This window comes from Eumetopias jubatus, unplaced genomic scaffold, assembly GCF_037043125.1.
Source record: "Eumetopias jubatus isolate StellerSeaLion01/CBP00866 unplaced genomic scaffold, mEumJub1_p1.0 scaffold_5, whole genome shotgun sequence".
NCBI classification, from domain to species: domain Eukaryota; kingdom Metazoa; phylum Chordata; class Mammalia; order Carnivora; family Otariidae; genus Eumetopias; species Eumetopias jubatus.
The window spans coordinates 57468993-57491153 of record NW_028274811.1 but is presented as its reverse complement, the minus strand read 5'-3'; the positions used below and the strand labels follow the sequence as shown (position 1 = coordinate 57491153).

Sequence of the window (22161 nt, the reverse complement as noted above, 5' to 3'; positions counted from 1 at the left end):
AATACATTTTACCAAATAACATCTGGAAAGTAAATGAAGCATGAAAGAAACATTACCTATAATCTCACTTCCTAGATTGTTACCATTAGCCTTTTGGTATATTTTCTTCCAGTCTTTTTTCAGTATGTGTCTCTTTTTATGTTTATGTCTGTATGTGGAAACAAAACTGTAATACCATAACCCCAGTAATACTATAGTATAGTATTATTATAGTACCATAGAAGATGACTGTTTTCCATCCCCTTCATTATTCTACTAGAACATTATTTCTAATAGATGTTTGTGATTCTTTGATCTTTTTGAATGATAATTTAAGCTAGCTCTCCAAGGCTGAACTTTTTTTTTTTTGCCCCAACTTGTCCCTATTAAATGTCACTGCAATGAACATCCCTGTATTTTCTGAACACCTGATTACTTTTTTGCATAAACACCTAAATATGTTTGAACACATTTACACTACTTTTAAACCTGAAACTAAAAGCTTGATAAGAAACAGATTTCAGAACAGGGCACCAAACCTCTCTGTTCCCAAGCACCAAAAAATGAATAATTAGGCTTGAAGCTTCTAAGAAAAAGATAAACATACTGGCATTGCTGGCTTTCAGTAGATATTTTATAGAAGTTGACATAAAAACTAAAATGATATCCTAAAATGATACTCAAGTGCAATTTTCTACTGGACATTGAAAAAAAACTGAGAGAAGAAAGCAGAGACGTTTCCTCAGCCACAACGTAGAGCCGCTGAGCGCTTAAAGAAACGTCTGCAGCCTAGGAAACTCCAAGGGTCTTTTCAATGTTCCCTCAACCCCGTTTACTGTTACAGCGTCCAGCAGAAGAGGATTTCCAGTTCAGAAGAACAGGTCTACTGGGGAAGAAGAAGAACCCTACGGTTCCCCACTCCCTTTCTTTTCAACAACTTTCTATATTTCTTTATATCTCTCCATATGGAAATACGTATTTATAGAAATATTGTTTCATTTCTTTTGAAAAATCTTTATGAATAGGCCTTCTTTTAGCAGTAAGATGGGATCAATTCATAGAGTTGCCCAGAACATTTTATTCATCACCGTATCCCCAGCGTTAACACGATGCTGAGCACGGAGTAGGCACTTAATATCGGTAAGTGAAGACATTAGTAGTGGCCAAATACATCCATCAATCCAGCACACTATTGGTCTCTCATCCCTGCAATGTAATGTATCAATCACTTAAAAAAAAAAAATCAGTGTTAAAACAGCATCTGCTACATGGATCACTTATTTGGCCTAAAATTAAGGAAAACCTGGCCCAACACACACAATTTGACAAGGTTTAAATCAAATCTATGAAACATAACAAGATTATCCTAATTTAAAGTATGTTGCCTCATACAGGAAAATCCTATTTGAATTTTTTTTCTTTCCTTATCAATCTGTTTACTACCCAGTTAGTACTTGCTAAATGATAATCTAGAAATATGAATTCTATGTTATAACTAGTGCCCAGATGGGAACAGCAATTAATGTTCTGGGCATTTTCGGAGAAGGGAAAGTAATGTGATTAAAAATGGAAGAAGAAATCAATATTGAATCAATATTGACTATTTTGAGATAAAATAAGCTGAACTAAATCAGGTATAAGCTCAAACAGATTGAAAAACAGGCCTTCATAATTTACATTAAGGGAATTTTTTGTTTTTGTTGTGGTTGTTAAATTCAAATCTGGATTAATAATACCACCATCAACAGAGGTCTTACATCAGTAGCCTCTCCCCTTGCCTTCAAGCAGGACCACTCCTACATCACTTCTTCAAAAGAGCTGTACATAATAAGCAATAGAAAGGAGTGAACTATTGATACCTACGAAAACCTGATGAATCTCGAGGGCATTATGCTTACTGGAAGAAAGTCAATCTCAAAAGTTTACCTACTTTATGAGTCCACTTCTTTAACATTCTCAAAATGACAAAACCATAGAGATGGAGAACGGACTAGTGGCTGCCCGGGGACAGGGCTAGGAAAGGATGCCATGTCGAGACCTACTCCTCTGTGCTATCACCTTAACTGTGCTGGTGGTCAAATACATTCAGGGCATAAAACTGCACAGAAACAACACACACAAAAATCAATGCACATATAAGTAAGGTCTGTAGTCTTGTTAACAGTAACATAACAATGTCAATGTATTATTTTACTACAGTTACTAGATTTCACCACCGGGGGAAGCTAAATGCAGGATACACACAGATGTACTATTTTTGTAACTTCCTGTGAATCTAAAATGATTTCAAAATTAGCAGTTTAAGAAATCACTCTACAATTTCTAACAAATGTAATTATTTCCTCATTTCCTCTACTTGTCTATTTGTCTCTCAGGCTTAAGGGCACCCACTCGTTCAATTTAACAAGCTCTGAAAACTTGCTGAGTTTTGTTTGGGACAGCTATTTCAAGAGGAAGAGCTATAGTCCTCTAGCTCTTAACATTCAAAGTGATAATATGATCTATAGTAACACTTTATAAAAATACCTTTGTCATTATAATGTGCAGTGATACAATATATGGAAGTATAATACAGAATCTGAAGTAAAAAAGGAGGTGGCTATTTTAAATTAACTATCTACCAGCTAGAGCTCGTTCTGACTTGTGAACTTACACTCACTTTAACCTAGCTGCTCTCCATCCATGTACATACTTCATTCTGAGCTCCTGCCATATATTACTTTTGTACAGGCCTTTCCATATTTCTGTGTAGTCCTCACATTTGTCTGAGGCATTAAGGCCATCTGCTGCATTTCCATATCTCAGTATGCCACATCTTTTTTCATAATGAGGTGTTTACATGACCCCTTTTGGCTTCCCAGTTCAGGCTTACCTTGGGTAGACCGATAGACTCCATTGCTCTTAACCACTGGACCGTATTATCTGTGTGTCGAAAATGAAGGCCGGACTTCTAGAGTAGGGATGGGGAGGGGGGAGAAGAAGGGACCACACGAAAAGTGAGTCATTTGTAACAACTTTTTTTCATTAGCGGGATGTTTTCCAATTGTGTTTCTCTTAAAATAGAGTTATTAAATCATAAAACAACTTGGAGACACAATAAAGAAGACTGGGCCATCTCAGCAACACTGTTTGTAATGGACCATTCCAGGTTCCACAGTTCACATATTTGAGGTAATTCTGAACTAGAATCTTGAAGACCGTTTAATGTCTAGCACATGCCTAAGGATGCTTATGAGACGTGCGTGCACATGTATGCACGCATACACACACACAGTGTCAAGATTTTGGCAACTATGGCTGAGAAACCTAGCAACTTCGGGAAAAACAGGATTTTTAGAAGACTAAATGCCTTTTTCCTGGTTTCTGGTTCTGCCAAAACATTTTTTTTTCTGATCATGAATAGGATTTCTGTAGAAAACCTGGAAAAGGTAGAAAAATACACAGAAAAAAAAAACAAAGATGGAAACAAAAACCACCCCACAGTTCAGGGGTAATTTTAGTATCTCATCCTCCTATAACTTAATCCTAACCTTTGCCTGTGTAAAAAGTAAACCTTCCGTGGAAATGCTTTACAAGACCTCTGACTATGCATACAATGACGACAGGCTTTCTACGTCTTCAGGTCTTCTTTACAAACTTCCTCAGCTGCCATTTTTTCCTGCACAGTCTGTAACTGTGGTAACCTTTCCTGTATCTCATCCAGTTTTATCAGGTACCGAAATGTTGAGAGCCTTAACACTACCTTGTATTTGTAATTAGTTAAATGAGTAGCATAATGTGATGCATTTTTTAATTTTAATATATGTAAAAACAGTAATTACAGCGTTTCATTATATAATATCCAATAGTAGAGAATCACATTCAGAAAGCCTGGCTCTTCCCATCTTCTGTGACCTTCCACAATCAAATAGTTTATGTAACAGAAAATATTTTCGTTGCTGTTAGACATAATTTATAAAGTATAAGTCAAATTAACATTAGACAAATGTTTATGCCTTTTTAATAGTGGTCAGACTGAACTCTGTGTGTCAAGCACTGTAAGTAAATTATCTCTGATTTTCAAAACACTCTGCAAGGCAATTATCATTTCCATTTTTTAGAGATGAAGAAACCTAGGCCAAAAAGATCAACTAATTTGCCTAAGGTCAAATAGGTGTTAAGTGGCTGAGCTGAGATTCAAGATGAGGTCTCTGAATCTGAAAACCGTCCTTGTGCTAACATTCCCTGGGGACAGAACACAGGACCTAATGATGGTGGATTATTCTTTAGACGAAAAAGATCAGCAATTACTATGAAATCAATAGAGGGAGGAAATAGTGGGGGAGAGGGAAGGAGAGGGAAAGAGGGGCAAGGGGGAGATGGAGGGAGGGGGAGTGGGAGGGAGCCCGGAGAATCAAAAGCCAGGCCGTACTGTCTGAGGGTGACTCAGCACAAACAACTTTTACAGAATACAAACAATTATCAGACACAGCCACTCTGTGACCATGGAGAGACGAGATGGAAACAATCCACAATCACATCAAGACAGAGAAGAGGACCCTAGGCAGCACAAAGTAACTAAACGTCCTGCTGTTCCAACCAAGATGAACAACTGTTTTGATGGATGACAGTCTAGTTCCCTTCTAACGTTTCACCTCCCAGATAAAAATTACTGAAACACCACAGGGATCCTGCTTCCTGACAGCTCCCCAAAGATAACTGGTCCTTGTTTCCCTAAATCCATATTAGAATCACCAGTACAAGCCCAACTCTACACTAAGCCCCTATTCTCTCCTGCTTATAGTCTCAGGGGTATTTTTTTTTTTTTTTTTTTGTCTTGCCACAACAAGCTTAATAAAGCTGATTTTGTTTGACCCTTGTCTGAAGGCTGGTTTCCAGGCAGTCTCTGTCTGGTGGGCTTCAACAATCCAAATCATGAAACGGACACCCTTGTCCATTTAGTGGTCTTATTAGCTAGGTAACCTCAGAAAAGTTACAATTTCTTTGAACCTTGGTTCTTCAGCCATAAAATGGGTATACAGTATGCTTCTTTGAATTGAGATGAATTGAGAATACACATAGAGCAGTTAGTTGCAAAGAGCACCTAAGAAGGCAATAAATATTAGCTATTATAATTATTATATGCTCTAAGACCAGGCTTGCAACTTTTATTCACCTCAAGGTCAGAAAAAGGTTTAGCGCTTCATGTAAGAAACACTGAGAAAGGGAGGTTATCTTGGTCCTATTTCTGCAGTAAACAAAATGAGATTTCAAATCCTTCGTCCATTTTAAACATCTGAGGAATGCTGACTTCAGAATCCTACGGTGTACATATTTAAGAAAGTTCAGTACGTGATGTGCATTAACATCTTCAATTTATTTACTTCAATTAGAACAAAAATAGTCTTCTAAACATTTTTATATCTTCTTTTTTTTTTAAAGATTTTATTTATTAATTTGAGAGAGAGAGAATGAGAGAGAGCACATGAGAGGGGGGAGGGTCCGAGGGAGAAGCAGACTCCCTGCCGAGCAGGGAGCCTGATGTGGGACTCGATCCCGGGACTCCAGGATCATGACCTGAGCTGAAGGCAGTCGCTTAACCAACTGAGCCACCCAGGCGCCCTAAACATTTTTATACCTTAGTCCAAAATAATCTTAGTCCATGATAACCACTTTCAGCTTGTCTATTTTTTTTTCACCAGTCCTGCGCATTCATACTAGACTAGGTGGCATGTCTGTTGTCTTATTTAGGCAAGAGTTGTTCATGTCCATCCACCTAATTTCTTCCAGCTAGCGGACTAGAAAGTACATGCTGATTTTCTTCTGCTATTTCAGCAGCAAGTAAGGTTATTCTAGCTTAAATTGAACAGATGAGGAATTATTGAAGTCTTCTCTGGATGTAACTTCTTACACAAGAGAATCAAAGCACTTTGGAACAATGAGGTAGCTTAGAAGCCAATAATTATTCTGATTTGCTTATTCTGTAGAGGAGGAAACTGACAGCAGGGTCCAAGAATTTAAGATACTTGAATTGCTTTAACTGGTTAAGCTCAGGGTCAAGCCCAGGTTGTAGGACTCCTGACTCCAAGTCCAAATAGATAATCTACTCAATTTACTGGTCACAGAGCCTCACAACCACACCTCTAAGCTTCGTAGTGCACGCACCTCCATCAGGCCTTGTGCCAAGCATTTTGCATGGATGATCACATGTTTTCCTCGCAATATCTCTACAAAGGTTGATACTATTATTATTACTACTACTACTATTATTATTATTATTCCCACTTTACAGGTGAGGAAACTGAGGCTCACAGAGGCAAAGTTAGTGAGGAAGCCAGTCTCTGAAGTATTTTGATTCTACAGCTCACACTACTAACCATTGTATATGCTCTCCCTACTTAACACTCACCTAAATAGTCAACATCTACTATAAGTCTACAGTTAGCAATGTAGTGTCTGGAAAGATACTGTTTTCTGTCCTCATCAAGCTCCAGGAACGCCCTTCTTTCTCCCTCCTCCTTCTCTTGCTCATCTTAACCCCCTTGGGAACACGCACTCCATCTTTCAAGGCTTCATCATGGAAGGCTTGGCCTTTTCACCACCCCACCCCCTTTAGACCTGGCACTCTGTCCTTAGTCACAGCCCACTGTCCGCACAGCCATCTTCTCTTCATGGCCCTCCATCCATTTCTAATCCCTCTCCAGGTTGTTTTCCCTCTTGAGTCCATTCACTTCTTGTCTATACAGGCTCCTGTGACCTGTAACCCAGGCTGAGTTATACCGTGACCGGACTGCCTCCACCCTCATCCTCTAACTCATTTCCCACATAGCATCTTTGTAAAGCCATAATGCCTCTGTTTTACATTTTGGTGGCTTCCTCTGTAGTTACTTAGGATGAAGTCACATACCTTCCAACCTGGTCTCATTTTTCACCACTGTCCCTCACCATAGGCTTTTGGCCACTCTGTTTGTCCAAGCTCTTTTCTTCCTCAAGTCTCTCAAAAACAGGCTCCTTGTCTCCAGACTGTCCTCCCTACTCTCCCACCCTTAAAGCTGCACAGGAATGATTTTCTTCTCACTCTTCCTGCCTCAGAAGTAAATGTTTCCTCAGAAAAGCTCATCTGTCCATTGCTATCTGTCAGTAACACTGGCTTTAATTTCTTCCTTCATACACTCATCACAACCCACAGCTGTTTATTTACTTATAGTCTGTCTCCCCAGCCCTAACTGCCATGAACTCATGTCTGCCTTGCTCACCACTCTGCCTTGAGTGCACACAACAGTGCCTGGCACATGGCCGGTGTTGATAAGCGCTGTACGGATAAACAAATTCTACCCTGTACGTACTTCTATCATAGTAAAACTTTACATTCTTCCCCTATAATTTTTTTTTAAAATTCAGGGCTCTTAGAGTACTATTTATTTATTCATGAGAGACAGAGAGAGAGAGAGAGAGAGAGAGAGAGAGAGACAGAGAGACAGAGGACGAGGGGGAGCACAAGCAGGGGGAGTGGCAGAGGGAGAAGCAGGCTCCCAAGGAGCAGGGAGCCCGATGCGGGATTCGATCCCAGGACCCTGGCATCATGACCTGAGCTGAAGGCAGACGCTTAACCATCTGCGCCACCCAGGTGCCCTCCCTATAATTTTATTAAAATTTATCATATTATTTATCTACCATTAGATAATGGTTGATTATCTCAAACCCAAGTAATACATAAGAAAAGAATCACCTGGGGTGATTATTAAGAGTGCAGCTTCCTGGGTCCCTGGCCAAGAGATTCTGCCTGACTCAGCAGTCTGGGGGTGGGGTGGACCCACGAGTCCACATTTTTAAACACACCCATCAAGTGGTCCTGCAGCAGGTTTTAGTATCACACTTGGAGGAAGAGTGTCAGACTCGAAGCACCCCAACTATCAAATAAGCATAGAAGAAATGGAGTCCTTTGGCTTGTTTGAAACACTGTCATTCGTTTTTGTTTTGTTTTGTTTTGTTTTGTTTGTTTGTTTTTACCCAACAGCTATTTCCCTAGCACCTACCATGGGGCTACATCCCTCACCATTCACTGAGGATAGTGCAAAGATGACACACACAGTTCCCGCTTTCAGGACAAGGCACTCTTTACAGTATACCATGGTGTGTCCAAGAGGGACAGTATCAGGAGCTAGAGCACACATGGCATGGTCACATGGTCCCAGAACAGGGACCTGGAGGGAGTGGGAGGTGGACGTGGCCAGGGAAAGGGTATTCATCATTAGAAGGTTTAAATCTAATATCGAGGACATTTTTCTGACCTTAAAATAATGAGGGTTGTACTTAAGCTGGCAGACAAAGAGGGTGAGAACAGCATTGAAAGCTCCCATCTGCTTATCTCAGAGCCATTATTGCCCAAACTGAGGCCTTTAGAGTTGGAGGACAGAGCTCTTGCCTCAGAGACACACTGCCTAACGGGCTGGTCATATTTTACGGCTTCAGTCTAAGCAGACCCTGCTGTCAGAGCCCATGCTCACTGAACTCATGGGTGCCAGACGGCATATCCAGGGGCTGGGGCTGGGCTAACCCACATTCCCTTGTGTCTCAACGTCTTTGCTGCAGTCCCATGATTTTCAGTGCTCCTTTAAAGGACCACAGGACGGGCTTTAGTCCTAAGGAACCCAAGAACAGGAAGCTAAGTCTCCTGTTCACTAACATTTGACTCTTCTCAATTTTGTAAAACGAATGAAATGGCCTTAAAATTTTATGAGTACACGGCACCTCACTAAAAACTTTCAAAGACATTAGGCATTCTCAGAGATTTAATAAAAGAGGGGGAAAAAGCTCATTTGTCCAGTGAATCAAGAGAGAGGGAGTTTCCATTGGGCCTGTACTTTTTCCCACATCACAACTGGCACCACCCCCCTCGCTCTGCTACACCTCCCTTCTCTCTGCCCTTCTGCTAGCATCATCCCTTCTTCCGCGTATCCGTCCTCCAGGACATGATGGGCGGGGGTGGCAAACACAACACTTCTGTCCCAGTATTTTGTTCAGGAATGTCATCACCTGCCTGGGCTCCACAGGTATTTCATTTTGTAACAAGAGACTGGAACTATTTCCCCTGTCTCCATCCCAAAGAGAAGCTACTATTCATTCAAACAGTAGGTTCTCTGATGCCACGAGGAAGTGGTGCCTGTTTGAGTTGCCACGAGGGGGTCCGCAGCTCAACTGGAGACACTTCTATTCAAAGGTGCATGATGTGCCAAGAAGAGAAAAGAGGTAGCCCACCCTCTCCTTGGAGGCTCACCGTCCACTGACGCTCCTGCTGGCCTGATTCTCATCTCTGGCAATGTCAAAACAAAATACCCACAGCCCCCTTTTAGGATGGGCTGGAGCCCAGCCCAACTACACTTGAACTCTGTCATCAAATCTACATGGCTGTTAGTAGAAATAGGGCTAGAGCATGGGACATGGTAATAACCGTTATAGAAGCAATGAAGAAAGAAAAATCGGGCTGCAAAATGTGGACAATTTACTTTGTATTGTGGGGATACAAATACTTTTTTTCTGTTCTTTTATGAACTAAAAAAATATTTTTCAAAGTTAAATAAAATAATTTTGCCTGACTCAATCACTGATTCAGGTAAGCCTTATGAAAAGCTAACATAATGAGCTAAGACTCTAGGGAGGAACACATGACTTAATCAGCTCAAAAGTACTTTAACAAACACATTTATTCCTACCATTATCCAAGGCAGAAACTTTTGCTCAGTTATCTTTTAGACGAGAATATGAAAACAGACTCATAAATGATGTCTTAATTCCTCTTGTCTATGGTTAGCCTAAATGATTACTCAAACATTTATTCTGAATTAAATCTACATTTTAGTTTTTTAAAGATTTTATTTATTCATTTGAGAGAGAAAGAGAGAGAGAGAGAACACAAGCGAGGAGAGGGGCAGAGGGAGAGGGAGAAGCAGGCTTCCCGCTGAGCAGGGAGCCCGATGTGGGGCTCAGATCCCAGGACCCCGGGATCATGACCTCAGCCGAAGGCAGACGCTTAACAAACTGAGCCACCCAGGCGCCCCTAAATATACATATTTTTAAAGTAAATTTTGCTTATTTGTCAGGGGTCAACTGTATAATAAATTAAGGATATAAAGAATCACATTTCAGGGAAGCTTTAGAAACCCTGGCCCAAAGTAAGTGATATCTTACTCCAGAAGAGAATACCACGCACTTAAAAAGTCCCTTTTGAAGACCCTGGAGGGGTCTTTTAGGTTGGGGTCTTTTAGGTTGCTGCTCTCCTTTTCCTCCTTCATTTCTTAATGAAAAATGTCAAACACAAAGTTGATGAAATAGTATAATGCACTCCTATGTACCCATCACCTAACCTCAACAATTGTGAACTCATGGCCAGTCTCGAATCTCTCTCCATCCCCCTCCTGATCATTTTGGAGCAAATCCTAGATACGTCCCTGTATCTGTCGATACTGAGACATGCGTCTCTCAAATAATCATTTTTAAAGTCAAGACTGTTATTTATTTTGGTCTTGTTTTCTCCCCATGTGTCCTCCCAAATTAGCCATGAAATAATTAAAACAAGTTGCATGCAAAAGAATGTCTTATTTTATTTTAAACATTCAATGGAACAGAATTCCTACCTGACTATTCAATGTTATTGCTCATTTGATCACAGTGGCCCTAACTCCTTGGGGCCACAAGTTCAAGTCCCAGCTGGGTACTTTACTCCTTGATGAGAACAAGGGGAGTAATAAATTGCGTCGGGGGTGGAAAAAAAAAAGAGGGGAGAGAACGCCCTCATTTTTCCATTTACCGGTGCTAATAAAAATGACTTCCATGAAGGAATAATGGAAGGGGGCTGGGAAGCCCGACAAATCAGACGTGTCTCAGCCTCAGCCCAGAAATAGAAACATTCTGCTTTTAAAACTGCTGCTGCCTCAGGAATGATTATTAGCAGGCTTCAAAGACCAAGGACACCCCGCCTCCCATTCCACAAAGTCCCTGTAGAAACACCAAGAGTAAATGCAGGGAAAGGAAAGGAAATACTGAACTTTCACTTTTAGATGGAAGCCAAAACCAATTAGATCTCAGTTACCTTATAACGCGTTTGTTCCACATCATAGATCTTTTTCTCTGATACCATTTTGGGGGCAAAGAACTTGGCTAACTTTGCAAGGTAAACCCCATTCCGGAGCCCTTCTTCCAGTTCAGTGGTTGGTGGCAATTCTTCAACTAAGCAGACTTCCATCCACCTAGAAGGATGAGAAAAAAAAACGTTCAAGTGATTCCAGTTGGGTCACTTCGTGTAGATGAAGAGACGCAGCATCTTGCTATGTGTGTTGGAGATACTAACAAACGGAGCAGGACCTGAAACATCTTTAGCTGTCTGAGATGGGAAGAGAGGACTTTCTGGGTGGGCAAGGATTCAGAATACGAGATGAAAAAGGGCGACTCAAAGCCCAGCGCCACTGAACTCACTTCCATGCCAGAGCCTGTCAACTTCATCATTGCCTGAGTCGCAGCCAATTCTCTTTTGTGCCAAAGAGGAAAATGGCCAAACCATTTTGTATGGGTGGAATTAGTCTGCTGACATTATAGAAAAAAATAATTCCAAGTTTATAAACCTGGAGTGGAGCAGAGACTTGTAGGGCTGATGCCTTAGGGAAAGCAGAGTCCAAGGTACTGTACAATCTGTAGTTGCCTCAGTCCAGAAATGACTACGGGAAAGGGTAGAAAGGTGTGGAAAAGGAACACCAAACATTCAGAATGTTTTCCTCAAATAATACACATTCCATTTCCCAATACTGGGAACTTAATACAACATTCGTACTTTTGGAGGGAAAATGCAGTATTTACTGAGTTACAAAAAATATCTCAGAAAAAGATCAGATTAAATCTTAAGACACTGTGCCAGTATTGTAGAAAAAAAAAGCACCAAGGTCATTATGTGCTCAAGGACACACAGTGGGAGGGGAGACTGGGCCAGCTCACATTTCACACCGGTGTGTCAAGAATTTGCCAGACTTATGAAGATAATGCTATTCCTATCCATTGTCAAGTAACTATTACCTACTGTAAGATCCAAGAGGCAGATGTGCAGGTGTTTATTGAAGGAGCCCTCACCTCCCTGCCACTGATCCACAAATCAGGAACTATTAGTGTGAGTACCATCCCTCTATGGCCAGTCCCTGCCTGAGGATCATTCCCACGTCTGCAGCTGATCCTATCAGCATTTGGCACAGAAGGACACTGTTCTGCGATATTAACAACTGATCCTGATCCAAGCAGTGAACACTGCAAAAATATCCCAACTGCTTGTAGCTCTGGACGGCAGCTTTTAAAACCTCAGAGAGTCCCTAATAAACGGTATTTGCTGGCCACTTACTAGGCATCGTAAAATGTGGAATATATGAGAAAAATAGAAACATAAGCCCTGCCTTCAAAGAGCATTAGATATAATTGAAAACGCAATGAGATTCAAGGAAAAACCACAGAACCACACAAGAAAGGTTATTATTCCCAATGCTACACGGTAGTGCTTAAGAATAACGCTGGGAATAAAGGAGGGTAACTGGGTGATCACTGAACTTAATCAGAGAAAGCACTGAAAAGGTGATGGGACCTGGATTTGGCCTAGAAAAACGGAGTATTTGCAAAGGCAGAGAAGCACCAGAAACCGGGGAGCAAGACAGACTAAAGGCATAGAGGAAACACGGGCTAACTCATGGAGAAAACCCAGAGAAGACTTTGGGCTTCTGGGGTTCAGGGGGAGAAAGGAAATGAAGCTGAGTATATAAAGTTGGGCTCAGGGCCTAGCACCAGAGCAGTGCTGTTATCTGTTGCCACAGGAAGCGGGGAGCTCCTGGCAGCCTCGCGGTGAAGGAGTGACACGCTGACAGTGGTAATTAAGAGAAAATTAATCTTGTATGATGGATGCCCCGAGACAAAGCGCTCTTTCAGGCCTTTTCCATTGTGAGGAACAGAGGGGCTGAATTAGATAGAAGCAATGGGAAGGAGGGAAACCAGGAGACACGCTGAGGAAGCAAGAACAGGACTTGGGGACAGCTTAGAAAAGGAGGTCAGAGGAAAGGAAAACACTGCCGGCCAGGGCGAGGGGTCTGGTGTGGAGAGAGCTCTCTGCACGGGGATCCAACCCCGTGCTAACTGTGTGCCCCCAAGTATGTACCGGAATCTCCTGGGGCCTGTTTTCTCCTCTGCTAAAGGGGTAGAGAATTAGAAGGATGGAATGATCATGTTTTTCCCAGACCGAAGATTCCAGGGGGAACTGTGAAACTGGGAGAATAAGGAAATGGTAAAACGAGATGAAGAACTTGGCTTTCACATATCACATACAAGGTGTATAAGGGGTATTTGGTTTATAGGAGCCTTGCTTCAAATTACTGAAGTAAGAGTACGTAGGCTTGAGAGATTCCTTAAAAATTAAGAAATCAATAATAATGTTGCTTTTTAAATAAAAATCTGGCCAAGTTAAAATCCACTGTACTGGGCCAGTTTTCTAATCTACATAAACTACAAGTCACAGCATTATGCGAATTCATTTTAAAACACAATCTGCTTTTGAATAATTAGCTTGACAATTTAAGAAATTGTTTTTCACACAATATATAACTGCTTTATAACAATCCCATGACTGGAGAGTATGTGTGAGGGGTGGGTGAGAGGTAAATTGACAACTGGCATGGAGGGGGTTAAATTGACAATACAGAACAAAGGGCAGGAAGCTAAAACAAAAAGTGAAATATGGTATTTTTTAGACTTGGGCTTGTTAACAAAAAGATAATTATACTTTTTTCTGTCTATATTAGAATATATGTGCAGTTAGCTTCAAACACTATGGATACCAAAAAGTTAGGTTAGCCACAGCCTATTTAAAATACAGCCACTGCTAATACTTACGACATTATGAACTACTTGAGGCAAAGGCCATCTCTTCTTCAAGTTTATAATTAATCCCTTTGTGCCTGGCAATGTGTTTATACATTGTAGGTACCCCATAAATTGTTATTTAATGACGGATTCTGAGTGCATAAGAAAAACTTTTGCAAGCATCACAGTTGCATCATAAAATCTTCAGGACACTGCCAAAGATATGTCAGTGTAGCATTTTTGCAACATTAAGCATCAATGGGGATATCTCCTTTTGCTTCCTTGAACGTTAAATGATGAAGCTATTATTATCAATGATAGCTCATATTAAAGCACTATTTTGTGCTAGAACCTGTATTTAATACTTCATGGGGATTATCATCTAATCCTCAAGATCGCCTCATAAAGAAGAGGTGCTATTAAGATCACCATTTTTAGCTGATAACCTGAGGCTCAGTAAAGCCCCATGCCACACAACTGGGAACTGAAAGACCTCAGAAAGGTGCCAGGGCCTCTGTTCCTCTCATTTTAACTTTGAACTTCTCACGATTCACCTGGGCTACTTCCAGAGTAGGAGTAAGAGTTCCATGGTTTGGAGACATATGTGCCACCATTATCTCAGTATAGGGTCAGACCAGAGTACAGGGACTGTCAAAATTGAGTAAATTTCCTGGGGTTTCAATTATCCTCTAGAATTCCCTCTTTGTCACCTGTCTTGAAATGATGAATGGTAAATGGCATAGGCTGCCTCCTATGGGCGCTGTTTCAAGCAGGGATTCAAGCAGGGAATGTTTCAAGCAGAGTATGAAAAACTTAGAGCCTCTCTAAGGGGAGTCACCTCCTAGAGAATGCCCGTAAGCCTAGACAAGATCTCAAAGAGCCTTTAAAATATACTACTTGGAAACTCCTCGTAATTATTAGTCAGTGGATGATGAACAAAAATTGAGAGCAAGACTATTCTTCTGGGACAGGTGGTAAACTCTGACCAAAAAATCAGACAGACTGGCTACTTAACCTTGTTCTAAAGGTATTAAAATACCTCACAACGAAGCACAAACTATAATGCGCAAACGTCTAAACTAGGACACAGTCATGTGGGTTGAGAATCCTTTCAATCTACCTTTCAAAAGTATAAGGAAAGAACCTGGAGCAGAGATACCAAATGCTAGGAGACACCCCAGAAGCTAGGAGACAGCTAGGAGTGGCTGCTGGCCAGGGTCGACATTTCCCATTCCCGTGGTATCTGTGTGGGGCCACGTGGCTGGGTTTTGACTGCAGACTAGGAGAGGAAATGATGTGCATTGCCCCTAGGCGTGCCTCAGGGAAGTCTCCCAGAGATGAGCTCCCCCGACTGTCTCCTCTGCTGTCTGCTGGCAGGATACTAAAGCTCAAGGCAAGGGAGGAGGCGCCTGGCTGTCTCAGTCAGTAGAGCACGCAGACTCTCGATCTTGGGGCTGTGAGTTCAATCCCCACACCGGGTGTGGAGCCTACTTAACATAAACAAAGAAATAAAAGAAAAAGAAAATCTTAAAAAATAAAATAAAATAAAGCTCATGGCAGCTTTGAAAGAGAAAGTAGAAGCACTCCCATCAGCCCGGGTCCCTAAATAACTGTGGTAAAGAAGCCGCTGTGCCTCCTTATCCTTGTCTGACATTATTGAACTTTACACAGCAAGAATTACACTCCTATTGTCAGCCTCAACTCAGTGGCTTATCTGTTACAGAAGCCAGTGTTTTCCAGCCAAACCAATACCAATTCCTTAGCATGATGTCTATGGCCTACTGGGGTCAAATTTCCTCTAATGATCACAATGGCGAGACAACTGGCCTGATGTTCGGGAAGTCTGTCTCTGCCATCGGTAGCTGGATGGCCTGGAACAGGTCATTTAAAAGTCTAAACTAAATTTTAACCCTGAGTCTAAAATTATAATGGAATTCAGTATGATAGCATAATTATGTAATATGATTTTGTTTTATTAACCGTTTCATTGACAAATAATCCATATGCCATACACTCACCCATTTAAGATGTACAATGCAATGATTTTTAAACATTTATGGGGTTGTGAAATCATCACCATTATCAATTTTGGAACATTTACCATACTGTTTCCAAGGTTCATCTATGGTGTAGGATGTATCAGTACTGCATTCTCTTTTATTGCTGAGTAATATTCTGCAGTATGGCTATATCACACTATCAGTTTATTGACATCTGGGTTTTTCCCACATTTTGGCTCTTAGGAACAATGCTACTAACTTGTATACTAACATTAGTGTACAAGGTTTCAGATGGACATAGGCTCTCATTTCTCTTGGGTATATACCTAGAAGTGGAATTGCTGGGTTGTAAAGCAACTCTGTGGTCAGTCTTTTTAGGAACTTCCAGATTGTTTCCCAGGGCAGCAGTAACATTTTACATTCCTACCAGGAATGTAAGAGAATTCTAATTTCTCCACATTCTTGCCCACAATTAGCTGTCTTTTTGATTACAGCCATCCTAGTAGATTCAAAGTGGTACCTCATTCTGGTTATTTTCATTTCCTGGATGGCTAATGATATTGAAAATCTTATCTGCTTATTGACCATGTGTATATCTTTGTTAGATATTCACTGTCTATTCAAATCCATTGCCCATATTTTACTTGGGTTGTCTTTTTATAATGGAGTTATATGAGTTCTTTATATATTTGGTACAGAAGTCCTTTATCAGATAAATGATTTGAATATCTCTCTTCACTCCGTGTGTTGTCTTTTCATTTTCTTGATGTTGTCCTTTGAAGAACAAAAACGTTTTAATTTCGATGAGGTCCCATTTATTCTTCCATTGCCTGTACTTCTGGTGTTAAATACAAGAAATCGATGCTTAACTGAAGGTCACAAATATTTCTTCTAAGAGCTTTACAGTTTTAACTTTTACATTCAGGCTTTTGATCCATTTTCAGTTATTTCTTATAAATTTTGAGAATAAATGGTCCAAATTCATTCTTTTGCATGTGCACTTACAGTTGTCCCACCACCATTTGTTAAAAAGATAATACTTTCCCCCACTAAATTGGTGTCCTTATAAAAAAAAAAAATCAATTGACTGCAAATGTACAAAGTTATTTCTAGACTCCTATTTTATTGATCTATATATGGATGATTTACATATGGATAGGGCATACAGTATATACATACAAAATGAAGTTATAAAGACCTCATGTCATCAAGAGCCTGTCTTCAAAAAAATCAACCTAAAAACCCTCAGAAATGAAAACCAGAATTGGTCTGTTTTCCCTTCTCTCTGTAGGGAAAGTTCAGATCACTCACTGGGCACAGAGGATTGAGAAGTAAAAGGAATTTTCCTTTTTTTTTTTTTTTTCATTTAAGCAGCCTCTCCTCATCTATTTTTATTTTTATTTTCTAGGTTAAGGCGAAAAAGAGAAATAACTAATGTCATTTTGTCTTGCAAGAGACCCAAAAAACAAAATTAAAAAACCCTTATAAAAACCATGAGACAAATGATCCATTCTACTGTGTTACTTCGTGCCTTGCGGAACATATGAAAGTTGTTTCACCAAGGCATTTGCTATCTGAATTGTTATTCAGGAAATCGCCAACTATAAATCTTGGTCTCTATCATACAGCACTGTATGGAAGAAATATCCTGAAACTACAACTGCCGGCCAAAAAACAGAAAGTATGTGTTTTTTTTCCCTGTACAAACATTATTTTACCGCAATGTTCTGTTTCGTGAACTTTCAAGTATTGTAAGTCAATTTGTCTCCCTAAATGTTTTGAAAATCAGTTTAGGACGTATTATTTAAAAGAGTAAAAACAAAGACCAGATATTTTTATACATGTAGTGTAACTGGTCACCTTTTGCGCCAGTAAGAAGTAAAATGTCAGGAGGACTGGGTTGAGTTTTCATGGTCAACCTTTCTCATTCACTGGAGGCTGATGCAAAATGGTGACCACAATTCCATCAGCCTTAATAGCTCAGGGGAACAGGGATGCAGGGAATCACATACTGCAAAACTAAGGCGGGTCCATCCTATTCTCATACAATACTCAATTAGTTCACTGTAAGTAAGTGACATGAAATGTTTTTTTAAAAAAAGTACTAATTATTTTCTTTAAAACACAGACATGCAATACCATGAGAAGAATCAATAGATAACTCCACGATCTAACTGGAATGCATCCGACTTTGGTGGATGTATTTCTTACTCTCCTCTTTAGGAGGGAGATGATACAGCAGAATTTGTTGAGTTTGGCAAGCATTTCCCCCACTGTGTTCTACAGAATGCCGGCCCCAGGAGATGCTAATAGTGTCCTTGGAGGGAAAGGGGGACCAAGTAAATTAAAAAAAACACTACGTTCTATATCCTGTCTTGAAGATTCCTAAGTGGCAGTGGCATGCTGAAAGCTCAGAGAATTCCTAAAGTAGGAAACCAAGTTTAATTTCCTTTAACCTAATGTTTCCCCAAAGTTTTGGGCCACAAAACCCCTTTTTCCTAGAACACTTAGCAACATTTCATATAATGAAATAGCAGGCAACTAATAGACACAGTACAATTTACTGACTAAAACCATGGCAATAGGGGTTACACTTTCTGGGCTCAAATTCTAAGTTCCAGCCCTACACCAGTGACTCTTCTTTAAAACAAGGATATTTAAAAGTATCTGTCCTTGGTGGTGGTGGTGGTGGGAGGGGCTACCGCAAGGAGTTATTTAGCATACATTACAATGTTTGGCACCGTGCCCAGCACTCAGTTTTAGAACTCAGCTAACATTAGCCACAATTATTAGATGGCCTCAAGTTTGAATATGGCCTGTTCCCTTACCAGATGTAGAATCTTGAGAGATTTAATCCAATTACTATTTTTGAGAATCTACTACTTTCCAGACACTGTTCCAAGCGGTGGATCAGGCAAAGCCCCTCAGCTTACAGATCAGAGTCTCACGTTATCAATGATGTTAGGAAGCCAAGGGTCCCAAGCTGCTTTGCGGATTAAATTGAACAGCACCAGGACAGCGCTGGGCAGAGAGCTGGCCCTCAGAAGTCATGCATACGGTTCCCTTCTCTTTAAACTTTTTTTTTTTTTTTTTGAGAGAGAGAATCTTTGCGGGCGAGTTACTTCTTAGAGAAGGATACTGAATGAATGGTACTATCCTTCCCTGTGTTCCCTTAGGCATGGGATAAGAAAGAGAAATAAGCAGACCGGCCTGAGACAATGATGGATATAAGAAAGCCTGCAAACTTTGGAGCCCAATTTCTAACAGGTTGGATTAATTTTGGAAGAATTTGAAAAAAATGGTAAATTATCTCACAGAATACAGTTGCTCACATACATGCTCTATTGATGATTCTTGACTCCAGGCCCAAATCAGACTTTACTGTACTTCTATTTAGGCTTGGCCCAGCGAAACACCTACCTGGATGTACGGATGGTACAACATGCTTGCACACATGGCTGGCTTGGCATATACAAATACACAAACACAAAAAAGACATTTACGTGTTCTAAAATTTCTAGGTAGGCAGACACTCCATAAAGCAAAGAGCCTATAAGGTTAAAAAAAAATGTAACCCAAAACATGTACTTGTTTTTAATGTGGGGATTAAAGACATACATATATGTGAGGGGCATCTGGGTAGCTCAGTTGGTTAAGCATTTGCCTTTGGTTCAGATCATGATCCCAGGACCCTGGGATCGAGACCCATGTCCCTGCTAAGCAGGGAGCCTGCTTCTCCTTCTCCCTCTGCCCCTCCCCCCTGCTCGTGAGCTCCCTCGCTCTCTCCTCTGTGCTCACTCTGTCAACTAAATAAATAAAATATATAAAAAAAAGACATACATATAGTTGAGAACAAGTGTTGGGGACCTTAGAGCCTCTGGGATCCAGAGACCAGGGTAAGAATGAGAGGGGCCACAAGTCACACCTTCTTGGAATCTTCCAATGTGTTTTGCCCTCTGCTGGTGTCCAGTATACATGCCTGCATGTTCTTAGATACACAATCTTCTCCCCAGTATGTTCAAACAGTTATGGTCTACTAGTACAAACTTTTTCAAAAGCAATCTGATGATACGATAGTAAACAATTATTGTGTACCTGTTAAGTTCTGGGCACGGTGCTTCATAGAGTTTCATTTACTCTTCTTGTAACCCAGTGAGTTATCATCTTTAAAAACACGTGGAGCCACGGGGCGCCTGGGTGGCTCAGTCGTTAAGCGTCTGCCTTCGGCTCAGGTCATGGTCCCAGGGTCCTGGGATCGAGCCCCGCATCGGGCTCCCTGCTCGGCGGGAAGCCTGCTTCTCCCTCTCCCACTCCCCCTGCTTGTGTTCCTGCTCTTGCTATCTCGCTCTCTGTCAAATAAATAAATAAAAGCTTAAAAAAAAAATGTGGAGCCAGGAAAAAAAAAGAATAAAAAAAAAAAAAAGGAAAAAGAAGCCACGAGGAGTCGGATACCAAGGAAGATGAAATATAGTGTCCAAGATTGTATATAAGTGGGAAAAACAAAGTACGAATTCAAAGATCACTCTGAAGTTTGTACATTAACCACCACACTATATGTTTCTTGAAAGAATACATGAAGAAACTTGAAATATAATCCAGATGTTTTACTTTGTGAATACAATTTAATCAATACAGCTATGGTCCAGGATTTCTGTTCAACACAAAATCTGCAAATAACCTACGTGTCTAACAAAATCATGTTCTGACCACTGTTTACAATGATATATAGCCACTCGAGATACTTTCAAAAAATATTTAAGAAACTGGAAAAATAGGGCTCCACACTGGGTGAGAAGCCTACTTAAAGAAAAGAAAAGAAAATGGAAAAATACTGGTGGTAAATTTAGGAGAAAAGGACAGAATGCAATATTATAAAATTCATAATTCTATTTCTAAAATGACATATATTTAAATAAGTGCACATGGACTGGAAAATATACTGCAAAATATTAACGGTGATTTTTCTTGTGTAATCACATAACTGGCAGACTTTTCATCTTTTCATGTATCATTTTTTTCTCCTATGTACGACTTCATAAAGAGAAAATAATGAAATAAAGCATATTCTCAAGTTCCTGTCTCTTTTGCATATACAAAAACAAGAGCTGGTTTGCTGACTAACCAGACCACTTGAGCCAAAATAGTCTTGTGGTAGCAAACACTAAAATACTGACAAAAGCTGGAATAATGGGAGTAGAGGGGAACATGGTGGTTTGTGATGTAATCTAGTTTGTGATGGAGGATGGAAGCAGGAGAAGACTAAAAGAAAACATTCTGAGCTTTTTTTTTTTTTTTTTAAATACAAGCATATTGATTGACACATCTAATACAACTGCCTCTGAAGGAAAACATTAAGTGCATGTCTCTTTCCATGTACCTCCAACCGCGTCAACAATCTGGCTTCAAGGCTTGGAAAGTAAAGCAAGATTCATCATTAATGAATATAACAAATGAGACAATAACAAATCAAGGGCACAGCTTGGATGAGCCTTGCTGCTTATAGTAAAACACGAGAGGAAACCGAGAAACTGAAGAAGGAATCGTTAAGCAGAAAGGCGGAACTTGAAGATGTGGAAAGTTCTCAGGTTTTCAACCTTGCAAAAAATAAGAAAGTGTGTTCTGGAGGGAACACCAAGGGTACGGCTGGATCATCAGTGCATGAGAGTGCCCCTCATTCATCCCATCAGTCAGGAATGCATACAGATGGCGCGACACCAGCAGAGACACTGCGCACTTGGACCATGACAAGAGACAAGGCAAAGATGAAGACAGGCTGTCAAACCTCTGGGATTTTATGGATGGGACAACAGAATTACCTGGCTACAAACAAGATAAGGGAAGAATGAGCCTGAAGATGATTCAGAGATGGATGGGCTGCCCTCCCACCCTAGGCCCAGCCTCTGTATGCTCCTTGGTTTCAGTGGGCCATGCTGCTGCCCCAGGGGGCCTGGAAGGCAGGGCCACCACCTTGATGGCCTGAAGGACAGAGTGTCAAGCAGATGATTCTTGAGCCTTAAAATTTAGTGTAACTTGCCCTGCTTGTTTTGACTTGTTTGGGACCCATGGGCCGTTTCTTCTTTCCAATTTCTCCCTTCTAGAATGTGAGGGCCTGTGCTTGTCCCCCCACTGTATTTTAGAAGCACGTAACTTGCCTGGTCTCACAGGTTTATGGCTGGAAAGGAATTTTTGCCTCGGAATGAATCTTACCTCTAGTCTCACCCACACTTGATTTAGATGGTATTTAGGTGAGATCTGGGACTTAGAGTTGACACTAGAATAGTTAAGATTTGAGGGCCGTTGGGATATGGACAAATGCATATTG

The 22161-nt window shown here is 40.6% G+C and overlaps 1 protein-coding gene across 3 annotated transcripts in view; it reads right to left on the bottom strand.

Moving 5' to 3' along the window:
* IQGAP2 (IQ motif containing GTPase activating protein 2) overlaps positions 1-22161 on the bottom strand; it is a 287962-nt gene that overhangs the window by 135992 nt on the left and 129809 nt on the right. For all 3 annotated transcript variants that reach the window (XM_028114559.2, XM_028114560.2, XM_028114561.2), the window contains 2 exons: positions 11048-11204; positions 2852-2929 (listed from right to left, as the gene is read on the bottom strand). In XM_028114559.2, the coding sequence (XP_027970360.1) occupies positions 2852-2929; positions 11048-11204 (235 nt within the window). The remainder of the gene's footprint in view (positions 1-2851; positions 2930-11047; positions 11205-22161) is intronic.